Genomic DNA, 17679 nt, shown 5'->3' with positions numbered 1-17679 from the left:
ACCGTACTGAGCCTGTAGCCTAAAGAGATCATAAAGGAAACAAAAAAACATAGATGTGCAAAAATGTTTGTTGCAGCCCTTTTTGTAATGGCAAGAAACTGGAAACTGAGTGGATATCCATTAGTTGGCAAATGGCTATATAAATTATGGTAGATGAATGTAATGGAATATTATTATTCTAAAAGAAACAATCAGCAAGATGATTTCAGATAGGCCTGGAGAGATTTTACATGAACTGATGCTGAGTGAAATGAGTAGAACCAAGAGAACATTGTACACAGCATCAACAAGATTATGTGATGATCAGTTCTGATGAACATGGCTCTTTTAAACAGTGAGGTGATTCAGGCCAGTTCCAATGGTCTTGTGATGGAGTCATTTGCACCCAGAGAGAGGACTATGGGATTGAATGTGGATCATCACATAGTATTTTCACTTTTTGTTGTTGTTTGCATTTTGTTTTCTTTCTTAGTTTTTCTTCCTTTTTGATCTGATTTATTCTTGTTCAGCATGATAATTATGGAAATATGTGTAGAAGAATTGTACATATTTAACATGTATTAGATTACTTGCCATTTAGGGGAGAGGGTAGGAGGAAGGGAGGGAGAAAAAAATTTTAGAACACAAGGTTAAATGTTGAAAACTACACATGTGTTGTAAAATGTATGGGTTTGCCTGTCATCTAGGGGAGGGAGTAGAGGGAGGGAGGGGAAAATTTGGAAAAATGAATACAAGGGATAATGTTGTAATTTTTTTTATAATGCATATATACTGTCAAAAAATTTTATAATTATAAAATTTTTTAAAAAATAATTATAAAAAAAGATATATGTGTTGTGAAAATAAGCTTTATAAAAAAAAAAGAAAAAAATCTACCAAACATTATCATACTAAGTTTTTATTTTATTTTAAATAATTTAAGACAACTTTTAAAATTTAAATGCATTTTAAATAAAAAGAAATAAATTTTGAATGATTTTTTATCTCTTTTTTACTATTTTAAAATTAATTTTATAATTATAACTTTTTTTTGACAGTACATATGCATAGGTAATTTTTTTTTTTTTTTAACAACATTATCTCTTGTATTCCCTTCGGTTCTGAATTTTTCCCCTCCTTCCCTTCACCCCCTCCCCTAGATGGCAGGCATTCCCATACATATTAAATATCTTATAGTATATCCTAGGTACAATATATATGTGCAGAACCGAATTTTGTTGTTGTTGTTGTTGCAAAGGAAGAATTGTATTTGGAAGGTAAAAATAATCTGGGGAAAAAAAACAAAAAAACCCAACCAAACAAAAAAAAATGCTCACAGTTTACACTCATTTCCCAGTGTTCCTTTTCTGAATGTAGCTGATTCTGTCCATCATTAATCAATTGGAATTGGGTTAGCTCTTCTCTATGTTGAAGATATCCACTTCCATCAAAATACATCCTCATACAGTATCATTGTTGAAGTGTATAATGATCCCCTAGTTCTGCTCGTTTCACTCAGCATCAGTTGATGTAAGTCTCTCCAAGCCTCTCTGTATTCATCCTATTGGTCATTTCTTACAGAACAATAATATTCCATAACATTCATATACCATAATTTACCCAACCATTCTCCAATTGATGGGCATCCATTCATTTTCCAGTTTCTAGCCAAAAAGGGCTGCCACAAACATTTTGGCACATACAGGTCCCTTTCCCTTCTTTAGTATTTCCTTGGGATATAAGCCCAGTAGTAGCACTGCTGGGTCAAAGGGTATGCACATTTTGATAACTTTTTGGGCATAATTCCAGATTGCTCCCCAGAATGGTTGGATTCTTTCACAACTCCACCAATAATGCCTCAGTGTCCCAGTTTTCCCACAGCCCTTCCAACATTCATCATTATTTGTTCCTGTCATCTTAGCCAATCTGACAGGTGTGTAGTGGCATCTCAGAGTTGTCTTAATTTGCATTTCTCTGATCAATAGTGATTTGGAAAATTTTGAATGATTAAAAAAAAGAAAACTAAACTAGGAATTCTAAGAGACAGATGAGGAGGAAATACAATCCAACTCTGGTGGACAGTTATTGCAAAGACATTGACAGTAGAGATGGAATATTTTATATAAGGAACAACATAAATCTACTTGGACTGAATTGTAGCATGTGGGAAGGGGAGGCTACAAAGGTAGATTGTGTCTGATTGTTTAGGATTTTAAATTGCTAAAGTGTTTACATTTCAACCTAGAGGCATTGGAGTTGGAGAGTGACATTACCAGAACTATAGAAAAAAAATCACTTTGGTAGGTATGGGGAAGGTAAATTAGAGAGGGGAGAGATTTTGTGAAGTGAGATTATTTGGGATTTTATGACAGTAAACTAGGAAAGAAGTGATGACTGTGGAGAGAAGGCAGATAAGAGAGATTTTGGGGAGATAGAAAAAGCAGTATTTGGTAGCTGATTGAGTAAGACTAAGTAGTCAAAGATGTCATTCAGTGAACCTGGATGATTGGAAGTATCTTAAACCAGAAGTATGGAGAGTTGAGGAAGATAAAGAAGTGAGAGTGAATTACTGCAAATGGATCTGTAGCTAACCAGCACTCTGACTAAAGGAATAGCTGATTAATTTATGTAAAAACCCAAGCCATTCTCTAAAAGATAAATAGTAAAAGGGTATGAACTGGCAGTTCTTAAAGTTAAGAATCCGGGGCAGCTAGGTGGTGCAGTGGATAGAGCACCAGCCTTAAATTCAGGAGGACTGAAGTTCAAATCTGGTCTCAGACACTTAACACTTCCTAGCTGTGTGACTCTGGGCAAGTCACTTAACCCCAGCCTCAGAAAAATAAATAAATAAATAAATAAAGTTAAAAATCCAAACTATCAACAAACTTGGGGGAAAAATGCTTCATATTAGTAATAAAAGAAATGCAAATTAAATAACTGAAGTTTCAACTTATTAGATTGACAAAGATTGTTTTTAAATGGGAAAATGACTGTTGGAGGAATTGTGGGAAAATAAGCACACTAAATTTAATTGCTGAAAGCAATTAAAACAAAAGGCACTAAACTGATAGGAATATATGTATTTTATGTCACAAGTAGATGCATTTTTTTCTTTGCTCAGGTATTCTTATTTGATAAAAAATTTTTTTTAAAAATGTTCTCTTGATGAGATTTAGGTTTTGGGGTTCCCTTCTGTCAGGGAACCAAATGATGTCTAGATTTAGGGAATTAAAATGAGATTAGGGTTCCTGGTGTTCAGGGAGTTAAATGATGAGGTCTAGTGGCAGGTTCGGGATTCAGGGAACCAAATGGAGAGGTTTGGCTCCCTTATACTAACCCTTCTGATTCGGTGCAAGGGTAGGGAGTTTTGGGGAACCCCTTCTGATGGCACAGAGATTCTCTGTAAAGGAGTTTAGAAACCCAAAAAAGCTAGACTGAAAAAAGAGGGATTGGGAAGGTAGGTTAGAAATCCCGACAGAGAGGCATAAAGTCTCGTTAGGGAAATAGGTGAGGATAAGGAGAGGGTATTATTCCAGTGGGCAGAGGCTTCTGCAAGGATTGAGCCCCAAGTTGACTCTTTTTTACAAGAGAGGTCTTTAGCTACAAGCCAAGCCTGTTCCATGGGGGCTGGGCTAGTGGGTGGAGTTCCAAGTTGGCTCTTTTTATCTACAAACTGGATTTCAGCTTGAACTGGCTAGCCCCACCTGAAATGAATAGAAAATCTTCCATTGAATAGGGTTTGTATCTTCAGCTCTAAACTCAACCAGCCCCAGCCAGACAACAGAATGAAACTATTTGTACTCTGGTGGGGTCCCCACCATGGCAGGATTCAAGGAGAATTTGTCCTTCAAGGAGTTTTAAAGAGTTTCGGGATCCCTTCTTCACTTTGATTTAGTAATAGCAGCCATACTTCAGAGAAATCAAATAAAAAAGGCATGATTCAGATATATAAAAATATTTATAGCATCACTTTTTGTTATAACAGTTCATCAATTTTCAATCTCTTTTGTATATGTATATGCTCATGTTTCTTGATGTTTGTCAAATTCAAAATAACAAAATTTTTAAATTAAAAAAGAAACTAATACAATATGTGTTATATGATAGGCAGTGTTATATATGTTACATTATAAATTATATTGTTATGTCACATATAATAAAATATATCATTGGTTGATTGTTGTCCTCCGTTCATGAAGAGGACCAAAATGACATCATTTTGTTAAAGTCAGGTTACAATATGTCCGTCCAACTGTGACTGATCACAGCAATACAAATTCAGAATGCTCTGCTATAGGTTGGTCACAAATAGTCCATATGAACATTTGGAGTAGCTTCTTTAATTTTGTGCATCTCTATTATGTACATCTAATTTTGTTTATTTCTTTTGGACTAATTCAATTCTGCTTTGCTTATAGAGCACAGCGTCTTCTCTGATGAAGACTTACCAGTAGTATTGCTGTATGTATTATAATAATCTGACTAAAAATCAACACAGAGAGCATGTGAAAAATTTTCAGTATGCAGCCAAAACTGATCTTTAGGGGAAATTTATTAAATGCTTTTGTCAGCCAGAGAGAGAAATAACGTGTTAGTAAATTGGAAATGCTATTAGAAAAAAATTGAAATGGATGCAATAAATTGAAAAACCTCAATCAAAACCAAAAACATTCTGAAAATTTAAAAAAAGAAGGAAAAGGATGAACTGGTTAAAAAATCTAGGAGTTAATTTTTCAAAATAAGTTTAAATAAAATTAAACTTTGCTAATCTAATAAAGAAAAAAAACTAATAAATAAAAAAATAAAGAAAAATTACAGAAACAGAATTCATAACAAATGATAAAATTAAATTATTGGAAAATAATGATGATGAAAGCTATCATTTAAAAAGTACTATAATATTTCCCTGCAAAGAAGATGCTCTTATTTTTATTTAATAGATAAAGATACTGAGTCTGAGGTAATTTGCAAGTTGTCTGATGAACTTCAGTCTTTTTGCTTTCCCACTCCAGTGCTCCATACAGTGTGTTCTCTAGCTGCCCTAGTTACATTGGAGTAAAACTGATAATTGAATGAAAAAGATTTACACAGATGTAAATAAAGTACCCATTTTAACAATATAAGAAATAGAAAGCTGAAATAAACCAGAAAAAAAAAATAGAATGTCATAAAGCAATTTGGAAAGAGAGAAATTCAAAACCAGATTAAGATTTAAAAGAGAATTCTATCAAATTTTCAAAAAAGCAATTCTAATATTACATAAATTACTTTGAAAAAAGGAAAAGAAGAGATCGCATCAAATTCTTTAAATATTAATTGGATCTGTGGTTTTATTTCCTGAAAGACAGATATCAAAGCCTACTTTGTCCATCATCTTATATTGCTCTCATCAATATCTTCCATAAAGATTACTCTACAAAGTATCTACTACTGGGTGCTGAGACCTTCCTTTTTTTTTCTTAAAATCTGCAGCGTGTCAGTGGTATTCTGTGGCCATCCATCTGACATAATGCTTTAAATAATAATAATAATAATAATAATAATAATAAAGTTATGCAATAGCATCTTATATTCTCAGAATATTTTAGCCTGTTATTAGATAGTTAACTCAATTAGGGAATGATAAAGAAAATAATGTATTAATATAATAATATAATAAGCATTAATATAATGTAGCAAACAAAATATTAGCAAAGTGAGGATAACAACATGTGAAGAATATTATGCACCATGAACAGATTGAATTTATGTGCTGAATCAAGGTTAGTCCAATATAATTATGATTTACTTGTTTATTGCATTTATACAGTATTTGAAGGTTTGTAAAATCATCCACATATATTTTCGAATTTGACCTTCATAATAACTCTATAATGTAGATGCTATTTTTATCCCTGTTTACAGAAGAGAAAACTGAGTCATAGAAAGACTGACTTTCAGCTCAGGGGTGTCTGAGGGAGAATTTTAACTCAGTTCTTTCTGACTCCTAATCTTATGTTCTATCCATTTTACCATCTAGCTTCCTATAACACATAAATATAATAATTATTAATAATTTTAAAAGTACAAGTCACATAATTACATCATTAGTTGCAAAAAAAGAATACTTGATAAAACACAATACCCTGTGTATTTAAAAAATATATTTTAGAAAATTAGGAATAAATGTATTCTTCCTTAATTTGACGAACTGTTTACGACCAAGATATATCATTGTTTCTAATGGAAAAATTATAATTGTCTTTATTGTAAATCAAAATGTGTCCATGTCATAACTATTATTTGTTTCCTTTAATATTAAATATTAAAGGAATAATAAGCAAAGGCAAGGAGGAAACAAAAATGCAGATGACATGCTGGCTTACTTTAGAAAACTCTTAAAGTTAACCTAAAAAATGAATTAAAATACTTAGTAACTTCAGTAAAGCATCAGGATATAAAATAAGCCCACAAAAAAATGAAAAGCCTTTTGCTATGCATTATACAAAATCTAGCATGAAAAAATAGGAAAGAAATTCCTTTTAAAGTAATCATAAAACATAACTCATTGTCATGAGTAGAATTTCTAACCAAAGAATGAGAGAATATCATAGGAAGTAAACAGTTTTAATTCAATAAAATTGAAAGGCTTATGTACAAACAAAATGGGTTACATTAAGATTTGGAGGAAAACTCAGTTAGGAAAAAGGTTTTGGCAGATTTTTCAGCTAAAAGCTTAAATTTCAAGATATATAAGGAATTGATACAAATATAAGAATGGAAATCATTGATTAATAAGTGCATGCTAAAAAGATACAAAGTTAATTTTTTTAAAAAGACAAATTGGAAACAACCATATGAAAAAATGCTGTAGGATTACTAATAGTAAGAAAAAAGCAATTCATTCAGAGGTTCTAATCAAATTGGGCATAGTTCCAAATTGCTCTCCAGAAGGGTTGGATCAGTTCCAACTCTTCCAAAATGCATTAATGTCCCAGTTTTCCCATATCCCCTCTAACATTTATCATAATCTTAGCCAATCTAAGAGATATGTAGTGGTACCTAGGAGTTATCTTAATTTGCAGTTCTCTGAGATCAATAGTAATTTAGAGTATTTTTCCATATGACTAGAAATGGCTTTACTTTTTTTGTCTAAAAATTACAAATCCTTTGATCATTTATCAATTGGGGAATGGCTTGTATTCTTATAAATTTGAGGCAGTTCTCTATATAGAAATGAGATCTTTATCTGAAACTATGGCTGAAACATTTTCCCAGCTTTGTTTCCCTTCTAATCTTAACTGCATTGGTTTTGTTTGGGAAAAAAAAAAATTAACTTAATGTAATCAAAATTATCCATTTTGCATTTATAATGTTCTTTAGTTCTTTACAGATGTGAGAGGTAGACTATTCCTTGTTCTCCTAATTTGCTGATTGTATAGTATCACTGTTTGTCTAATTTTGCCTTGCTCTTCCAACACACTTTCTCCACAACAAACTAGGAAAAAAGTCATGATGAGTCATTTTTTTCCCCACTGCAGAGCAATTTGAAATATAGGTTTTAGGACACTGCTATTCAGGAGCACAGTGTGGTGATAGAGATAGCAGAGGGGAGAATGTTCTAGCACTCAGGGACAGGAAGAGAACTATGTGAACACTAGGACAGCAACAAAACAAGATCCCAGAGGATCTGAATTAACACCATGAACAAGAACAGGTGGTATCTGGCAGATATCTATCACTCAGTTCTGGCCCATAGACCCAAGGTGTAGAAAAGTGGGTGTGACCATGTGTAGGACCCAATTTAATGACTTATCGATCCTGCTTTGAAGTCTAAAAACTGGTGTTTTTAGAGTAGTGACTCCATTCTAACCTTTAGCTCATCACAGACACCTAAGACAGGAGACCAAAATTAAAGGGGAGCCAACAGTCTGGTTGCTGTGAACCCACAGTGTGCTAACAGTGAGCAAGTGCAGCAATAGTCTACTCATACTCAACCATCCACAAGCCAGTATACCCAAACCTGCATTAGAAACTTGTAGAACTTAGGCCAGCAGGACTGGGAAGGCCTCTCTACGTCATACCACTTTGAAAGCTCTAAAAACTTGCAGCGCCAGTGACTGAGCTTTAAAGCAGTAGAAGCTCCAGCTAAATACCCTCCTAGCAATAAGCAGGAGTTACTCTAGACAATAAAGTAACCTAACTGGTCCAAACACGACGATTTATATTTTCATTGATAAGTTTAGTATCCAGATGGATCTATGTTCCCTCTTCTATTGAGAGGTCTCCTAAGCCTAGAAGGTCTAACCCATCCCCATGACACTTTTGGCCCTTTCCTTAGAACTAACCTATCTTCTTTTCTTGTTATATATTTTTGTGGTGGCAGGTTTTATTCTAGTTCTTTTCTTGTCGTCTTTGTTGATTATTGGTTCCAGCAGCCAGCTCACTTCTGTCACCCTTTGTTTAATACCTATTGTCCTATTCTTTGATGAGTCTTGTCTTCCATGTCCTATAGATTTATAGTGAAACTGGGAATATGTTTTAAATGACCCTTTGTTCCTAGGAATAGCCTGAATCATTAAAGGAGCTTTGTAATTTCTAGAAACTCTTCCATTCTTTTTTTTTTTTAATCTCATTTGTATAAGGTTGATATATATATATATATATATATTATTTGTATAGCTCATAAGTTAATCTATCTTCAGTAAATTCACTATGGTATTAGTATTATACACTGAATATTTTAATAAAAAAGAGGATGCATTGATGAACCTATTTAATTATATTTTTCATTTCAGGGCTTTATTTTTAATGTCAAAAAGCAATTTTCAACCTCCAAAGCTAAAAGAAAAGACAAAATGGTAAGTCAGAATGCACAGATTCATAGACTTTTTGGGGGATAAAAAGAATCTTAGATATGCTTCCTAATGTCTTGGTTTTATAAATGAGAAATTAAAGCATAGAAAAGGAAGGGAACTTGGAGGTGGGGGAGGACAGGGAATGGAATTATGAAGCAGTGGACACATTATTGTTTATTATTTAACGTACACTAAATGCATTTATTTTTTACAGTGAAAACAAAGTTAAAATCAAAGTCAACAAGGAGAGTGTAACATTTCATATCCACTCTATCTGACAGTGTAGGCAATACTAGTACATCAGATTTCAGAACAAATACAATTCTGTATATTCCAGGCAAGTTTGTGACACAGATGTATAGTGTTCTCTGCTTGTTGCATTGGAACATCTGTTAAGTTGGGTCTTTATGTGGAAGTTAAAAGTGCCATAATACCAGTTCTATTTCTCAACATAATGCATTTTGGTAAATATAGCATGATTTCATTTTTTAAAAAAGGGAAACCGCTTAAAAATTGAAATTCAAGAATGGTTGTAGATAAATATAATCATTTAAAGCTTTCACCCATTACATTTAAATATAATTACAGTTTCTTAAATCTTTTTTTTTTTGTTGTTAGTTTTTAAAAAGTAAAATAATATTCCTTCCTGATATATAAATCCAAAACTGTTTTGAGTAGACTTGTTTTTTAATATAAAATTAGTATAAACTGTAATGCTAAGTTAGAGTAGATAGAGGAACTCTTTATTTACCCAAATCCAAAATGTCATAAGATTTTTAGATTCTGATGGCTATCTGAATGTGATGTTAAAAAATAAGTCACTATCTACCCAAGGCAAATGGGCATCTATTCATCCATGTATAGGAAATGTTTTGCCTTTTAGAGTAAAGTAACAACTGTTTCTCTAGCATGGTCAACTGATAAACAAGACTGGACTTCTGTTTTATTTGTAAGGCTTTTTTTTTTTAATTGGGAAACATTCTTTTTGGAGGGAGATGGCAGGTGGGAAGGCAGGGGTGGTGGTAATGGTGTTAATTGAATTATTTTATAGCCCTGAATGTTTAATCACTTTATCTTTCTGGATCAAAATGTGAATTTAAGGACTTTACATTCATTAATTTACAATAAAACAAATATTCACTAAATGTATGCATTCAAGAGCTAATTTTTGTAATAAAAATGAACTTGCTTTATGTTTATTATTTTTAAGTAATTAAACATTCACAACTCTGACTGGCCCAAGGGCTCTGAGGAACTTAGTGATTTCTTCTTCTCTACTATAGAGCCCTTCTCTTCTTTGCCTCCATGTACCAGGTGACAGTCCTTGTGGAGCTTTGCCGTCCTAAAATGATGATCAGGCTGTCTCTTTCTGTCTTTGTCACTCATTTCTTTGGATACTCACTCCATAGCTCTGGGGAAATGTATTTGCTTAAACTTACATTTAGTTCATATTTAGAGTTTTTTCAAAATGACAAGTAGAAGGGAACTTAATTTACAATGTAGATCAGAAATAGGCAAGCTATTTATTTCTATTATATAAAAGAAATGCTTGCTATATGGCAAGACTCTCAAAGGCATATTAATAGTAGTCTCATGGGAAGTTGATACTTAAAACACCAAAACATAATGCAATTCGTGGGATTACTAATTACTAAACATTTTATCTTATCACTATACTCTCTAGTTACCTCCAAGTTCTTTGCTAAAAGACAGCAAGCCAGGACGGGTCTTCAGTTAGATAAAGAAGAGGCCCATTCTGGAATTCAGGCAGCACCAATTGAGAATCTAAAATATCTCAATCTTTCTGACTCAGAAGACTGCCTCCATTTGATTATCTCCAATCAAGAAGAAGAAACAACATAGAAGACATAGCCATCACTGAAATTTAAATTCACCTCACTTAATTTCTATTCTAGCTGCTGCATGAGCAGTTGCCATACATTAGGGGTAAAAAGGACCCCCCTTTCTAGGTCCCTTTCAGAACAGTTTAAATAACCATTACAAAAATATACTTTAAAAATATTATAAAAATAAAAAAGATTAATAATTAAGTTTTTAAAAGTTTTTAATGATTATCTACATGTACCCCAAGTCTGTCCAATTTAAATTGGTTTAACATATTAGAGAACTTTGATTATGAATGTCTGGTGATTCATTTTGTCTCATTTGTTGTTAAATTTGTCTCATTGTTGTCATATTTGTCTCATTTTATCCTCAAAACAGTCCTGTGCTATTAATATCCTAATTTATGGATGAGCAAACTGAGACAGATAGAAGTTCAGTGACTTGTCCAGAGTTACAAAACTAGTAACATTCTGAGACAGGATTTGAATTTAGATCTATCTGACTTTTACATTCCACATACTTTAATTGATATTTTTAAAGAATTTACTGGTGACATAAATTTGTTAAATAATGGGAAAAGCCTATCTCATTATCTTATAGAATAATTTGTGATAATATAATAATAATAATATAATTTGTGATTTATTGGGGGAGAGAGGTAGGGGCTTGGTTTACAAAACCAAAGAATCCTGAATTTTCCATATTGTAAATTAATTAACAAGCATTTGACTGCCTACAGCATACCACACTGTACTGAACACTGGAGATACAAAGAAAAGACCCTGTTCTTAAGAAATTCAGTCTAATATGAAAAATTATATTCAATCACCTATGTATAAATTCAAAATAATGAACAGAGGGAAGACACTACATTAACAGAGATTAGGAAAGGCTTTCTCTAAAAGAAATAACTTTAGCTGGGACTTGAAGGAAAGTAGGAGGTAGAAATGAGAAGGAAGAACATTAAAAGCAGGGGATACAACTAGTGGAAAAGGCCCAAAGCTGAGAAATGAGTATTTTGTTAAAGAAACAGCAAAGAGATCAGTATCACTGTATCATCTAGCACATGGGAATATAAGAATATTGGAAACCTGTGTATATAGAGAGGAAGATGTTATGAAAGACCTTATTTGACAAAGAACTTATATTTGATCCTGGAGGTAATAGGGAATCACTAGAATTTATTGAGTAGAGAGTATAAAAATACAATTTAGTGCAGAGCAATTAAACACAAGATAGTTTGGGAGAAACAGCCTAATTACAATTCTCTTCAATAGAATACTGCTCTTCCATTACTGAAAGGTATTCCATTGTGGTATTTAGTAATTGATCTGAATAAATTTGATATGTAAGTTGGTTTTAAAATAGGGAGAACTTTTAAATGCATAACCTGAATAATGATAGTGGTAGTGCCACTAAGAAATGAAACCAATATTATAGTGGTTTTTAAATTTCACGTAATGATAATTTAACTTCAAATTTATATACCTTCATTTTCAAATTGAAGCATTAGCAGCCTACACTGACAAAAAGGAGCAGAGCATAGATATTAAGCAAACATCTGCCAATTAAATTTTGACCTCATTTGTGTCCATTCCATTAAACACTTAAATAATCACTATCTTGCATTCACAGTCAATTGTAACTCATTTTGTTATATTAGTGTCATTTTTGTTGACTTTGATTGGAATTTTGTTTTCACTTTAAAAAGTGGTTTTATCTATGAATAATTTGTACAGTACAGGGGAACAGTTGAGTTCCCCATTCCCTCTCCAAGTAAGAACCTACTGTAGCCACTACTAGGTATCTTTATCATCCTTTAGTGCCTCCGTTTCAAGGTACTTAAGTTAATTGACACTCAAAAGCCAAATACCTTGGTACCATTTTCTTATGAATTATGGTGGTTTATAGGAGAAAGTCACTGCCTGTCTCTTAAGTGACCAATTGCTCCTTAATTCTCCTAACTCCTAACAGGTATTATATAGTAGCAAAAATGCTACCTTTATCATATAGACCCTTTCGAGTTATAGAATTTAGAGTTAGGGGTAGCCAGGTGTCACAGTGAATAGAGTACCAGCTTTGAAGTCAGGAGGACCTGAGTTCAAATATCATCTCAGACACTTAACACTTCTTAGCTGTGTGATCCTGGGCAAGTCACTTAACCCCATTGTCTCAGCAAAAAACAAACAAAAAGAGAGAGAATTTAGAGCTGGCAGTAACCTTAGAGATCATATAATCTAATCTTTTCTTTTTAGAGAAGAGGAAATATATTCAGAAAAGTTGTGATTTTCCCAAGATCACACAGGTAATAAGGAGCAGCACCAGAATGAACCTTAGTTCATGTCAAAGGCAGTACTAGTTCCATTAGAGCATTCTGCTACCACTCTCCTAGCCCAAGAAACCTGAAAGTGATAAGAAAGCTCCTTCCATTACTAACACCACTTTTGGTCTCAGCTTGGTCTCTTTGCTTCTTTTCCCTAAGAAAGTTGGATATACCTAAACACTAGGAAATATGAAGAGGAAATTCTGTTTTCTGAATTTGTATTCTTAGTTATCCAACTTCCCCCCACATACACACTTATCAAAGTGTTTCATTCTTAGTAATTGCATTGCTATGCAATTATCATCTAATTCTTATTTGATGATAATGGCTTAAATATTTTCAACTGAATAAGTTCAACTTTTGTTTAAATTTTACAGCTTTATATGGTGCTAAATGGTCCCAAATATATATTGATACTTTTCAGACTTTATAAATTACATTTAAGGAATAATGTCAGTAATATAAAACCAGTACTAATGAAACATGTCTATATCTTTCTTAAAATTTAAAGGTCATCAACATTCCATAATTTTGTCAAAATAGCATTAACCAAAAATCCAAAAAAGAGGCCAACAGCCGAAAGACTTCTAACTGTAAGTGTTTAATTAAATAATTTTTACTTGTAATTTCAAACAGGATTTTGAGCTGTTATTAGAATTTACTTGTTCTTATTTGGATCGAAATATTCAGGGCTGTTTTTATATATATAATGGTTACTCTTAGAGTAATCAAAATTTTTTTCATATAAGAATATTTGGGGAGTTGTGGTTTGTAATTTTATTATTTTAGTACAAATCCATAAATGTAAACAATCATGCCTGTTTTGAAAATCAGTGCCAGAATTATGAAAGAAAAACATTTAAAAAATTTTTTTCATGGTTCAAATATTTTAGCTTTTGTAAATGAATGAAGATTCTCTTTACTGATTTGTACTTTGGGTTGATTTATTATTTTTTTAATAGTGAATAATAAATGGGCTGCATTGAACCATTTAGATCTTGTAGTCATTGTTCTATTGCCTATATTACTCGTATAGTACTAATTGAAGAAAATTTTTTATTTTCATTTCATATTTGGGACAATCAATTTAGTAAAAGAAAGTGACCCTCAGTTATTCTTCATTGCTTGCTATAAGTAAATTGTATACAAATGACATGGAATTCAGTGCCATTTAAAGTTGATTTGCAACTTAACTGCTCATTTATTTGCTTTTTTATATGATTTCCTAAATGAAAAAAACAAAATAATGAATTTTGTAGTTGATATATAAAATTTTAATTTCAATATTTTTGTTTTTTTATCAAGCATAGTTTTGTAGGACAACCCGGTCTCTCAAGGGCACTAGCAGTTGAATTGTTGGACAAAGTAAATAATCCCGACAACCATGCACATTATATTGAAGGAGATGATGATGATTTTGAGGTGAGGAAGTATTTTTACTCTCATATTGGAGAATAAATACATATATAGATATAACTAATAATATATTTCATATAGTTTAAAAAATCTGGCCCACAAAACTGATTAGGCTATAAAATCTGTAACTTCCCTAACTGTATTTCCTAATGATCGTGTTTTTTTAATGTGTTTCCTTTATTATTCTCTTTATCCCTAGATTAATTTTTTATAGTCTGGATCCCCAGTAAAGCCATTAAGAAATTAGAATTAGGAATAAGACATGAAACATGTAGTCTCTATGCTCATCACTGCACTAGGTAGCCTTTCTCTCATAAATGATATAATTCATAAATGCTATGTTATTCTAACCAAAGCGCAGATTTCTGCTCTTAGTCATGTTTAGTCAAGAATTTGATAACATATTTCCTTTGCTGTATATATTTAAGAAATTATCAATTAAAAAAAATTTTTTAAGCTTATAAGTATTGCATTTGACCAGCAAGAAAAAGTGTTTGCCCATGGTAAATACACTTAGAACATATCTAAAAAAAAATTCCTGATGGAAAATCATGAATGATACTTTTTTATCTCTCCAATTTGCAAAATTTTTGAAATACAAAAGATTTTGTATTATATTTTAGAGTCTTTAAGATAATTTGTTTCTATTGTAATTCCATTATTTTCTTAAGCAGTTTTATTCAATCAAGTTTACCGATGTGCTTAACATCTCCAGAAATTATTATTGTAAAACCAGTTCAGTTTTTAAAGTCTAGATCAGTATAAAGCATACCTGGTCCTCCTTCAGGGGGACATTGTGTGTGTGTGTGTGTGTGTGTGTGCCCGCATACATGTTTGTGGTTGTGAAAACACAACATGGCTTAAAATTTTCAGTAACAGTATTCCAAAAACTCACAGTCTATATGTCACTATCTCATTTCTCTCTCTTTTTTTAATACTTCTCAGTCTTTCTCTGCCTTTATTACTCTTTTTCTTTAATTTTCCATTCATTTCCCATCTTCACATATTATAGAATTTAATTTTTGAAAATTATATAGTTATCTCTTGATAATTTATAAAGTAATACATTTTATACTGTATGTCTTTCTTTTGAAATTGTTTAATAGTTATTGATTTATTTTAAGTGATCATTGAATCTTAATAGAAAAAAAAAAAATCACCAGTGTTTAAAACAAAATTTCAACATGTTTGCTTACTGACTAGAAATAGTCAAGATTTATATATGTTAATGCCTGGCCTGGCTGAGAGAATAGATATGGGGATGCACCGTTTTGTCCTGTTGATTAATTCCTCCAGTTAACTTAATAAAATCCCCAGTAAATCTACATATTTAATCCCTCCCTCTACCTAGTCCCCCAAAAAAGAATTTACATATTTTCTTAAATCATACTTGTAGAATTTGGATTAATAATGAGCAAGACTTTTTCAAAAGCAAATGATATGAAATGTTAAAGATAGAATTATAAATTGTCTGTATTTTGAGGAGCCTTTGACTAAATGCACAATTATCAAAATTATCCTGTAGCCTAAAATCCATTATAGTTTTTAATTTGGATTTATATTTATTTTATGCTTGATTTTCATAGTTTTAAATAAGTTTTGGAGAAATTATATTACAAATTATTTGTTGAAATTCAATTATTTTGTGATGTTGCATTTACAGCCCCATGCAGTTGTCCGTCACACTATTCGGTCTGCAAATAGGAATGTCAGAGCTGAACGAACAGCATCAGAGATAAATTGTATGTATTTATGATATATTTTAATTTGTCATTTATGGTGTGGGGTTAAAACTTCTTGTATTTCTTCAAAAATGTTCAGGGCTGAATATATAATTTATAGATTTAAAAATTATTTTCTGAAAAAATAATACGAAAACTTGGTTTGTTTTTGCAATCTTCATTTGACCGGTTTTTATTATTTTGTTAAAACAAAGAATCATTCTGGGAAATTAGGTGTTATTTTAAAAAAAAATTAGTTGCAAATTATTAATGTATTGTCAAAAGTCACAAATTATAGATTGTGGATTAATAAATGTCTTTACATGATTTTTAGAAAAAGATTATAGAAAAGTTTCTGAAAGGCTCAGTTTTGTGGTTTCTCTATTTTCTATTATTTTCTATATTCTCTATTTTCAAAAATAATCTTTTGATTTTTTAAAAATAGACTTACTGATTACTTATTTTAAAATGAGACTTACTGATTTTGATGTATCTCAATTCATTACATTCATATGCCTTGAAAAAGATTCAAAATTGAATTGTCATTCCCCTTTTAAACAAATAATATTTTTTTTTACTATCAAGTAAAAGTAAATAAGCATACTTATAGAGATTTAGTTTATTAACACTTATGACATAAGGTAAATGGTCGTTTAATTGATGAGCATAGATTATTAAAATCCATTTAATGAGTGTACATAGCATTGTTTAGTTTCAGATGTTATTTACATATGTATTTGTACACATACATAATATGCTTATGAAGTATGTGTGTATAATATACATATATGTATACACATATTGTTGTCTTAGGCTATTTGCATATTATCCCTTCTCCGCAATTAAACTCCATAAAGTCAAGGACCATTTCAAATTACCTTTCTTTTGTATCCCCAGTACTTAGCTATCTCTGATTTCACTTAAAAAAAACAAGTGAAAAAAGATTTAAAGAAAATTCACAGAAGAAAAGAGGAGATTTACAGGTCAACATTGACAAATAAGATAGCTTAGGCATTAATGTGCTAAAATTTAATTTAAATTATTTTTTTAAAGTCGGAGATAATTAAATTCACTTTGTTTTTTCTATTCTTTGTTTATCGAAATATTCATATTCATGTCCAATGTAGAATAACAGAAAAAATTAGCTTAAAAAAAGCATTGTATTGATCTGAATTTTTAGTAAAATATGTGTAAAGTATGTGTGTGTACATATACCTATTTACCAGACATTAGGTTTTATCAATTTTATTTTTCCCATGAGTGTTTAACATCTGAAAATATAATTAACATGTATTTTGCAGTTGACAAGCTACAATTTGAACCTCCTTTAAGAAAAGAAACAGAAGCACGTGATGAAATGGTAAGTAATTTTTTTTGTTTTCATTTTTAAACAAAATAGCTATCTTCATTTCAAGTCAATCATTTGATTTCACACATGAAAAAATTATAAGACTCAAAATCTTAATTTGGATATGTACGAGTTTCCTTCAGGTATGAATTTTGATAGCATATTTTTAAAAAGTGATTTGTCCTTTTTAATAATTGAAAATATTTACTT

At 31.3% G+C, this 17679-nt stretch overlaps 1 protein-coding gene across 8 annotated transcripts in view; it reads left to right on the top strand.

Annotated features, from left to right (window-relative positions):
• MAP4K5 (mitogen-activated protein kinase kinase kinase kinase 5) overlaps positions 1-17679 on the top strand; it is a 222681-nt gene that overhangs the window by 150359 nt on the left and 54643 nt on the right. For all 8 annotated transcript variants that reach the window (XM_074290745.1, XM_074290746.1, XM_074290744.1 and 5 more), the window contains exons 11-15: positions 8757-8819; positions 13496-13577; positions 14290-14406; positions 16064-16142; positions 17423-17481. In XM_074290745.1, coding sequence (XP_074146846.1) covers positions 8757-8819; positions 13496-13577; positions 14290-14406; positions 16064-16142; positions 17423-17481 — 400 coding nt within the window. The remainder of the gene's footprint in view (positions 1-8756; positions 8820-13495; positions 13578-14289; positions 14407-16063; positions 16143-17422; positions 17482-17679) is intronic.

Source organism: Sminthopsis crassicaudata, chromosome 2 (assembly GCF_048593235.1).
Source record: "Sminthopsis crassicaudata isolate SCR6 chromosome 2, ASM4859323v1, whole genome shotgun sequence".
NCBI classification, from domain to species: Eukaryota; Metazoa; Chordata; class Mammalia; order Dasyuromorphia; family Dasyuridae; genus Sminthopsis; species Sminthopsis crassicaudata.
This window is presented reverse-complemented; position numbering and strand designations above follow the sequence as displayed.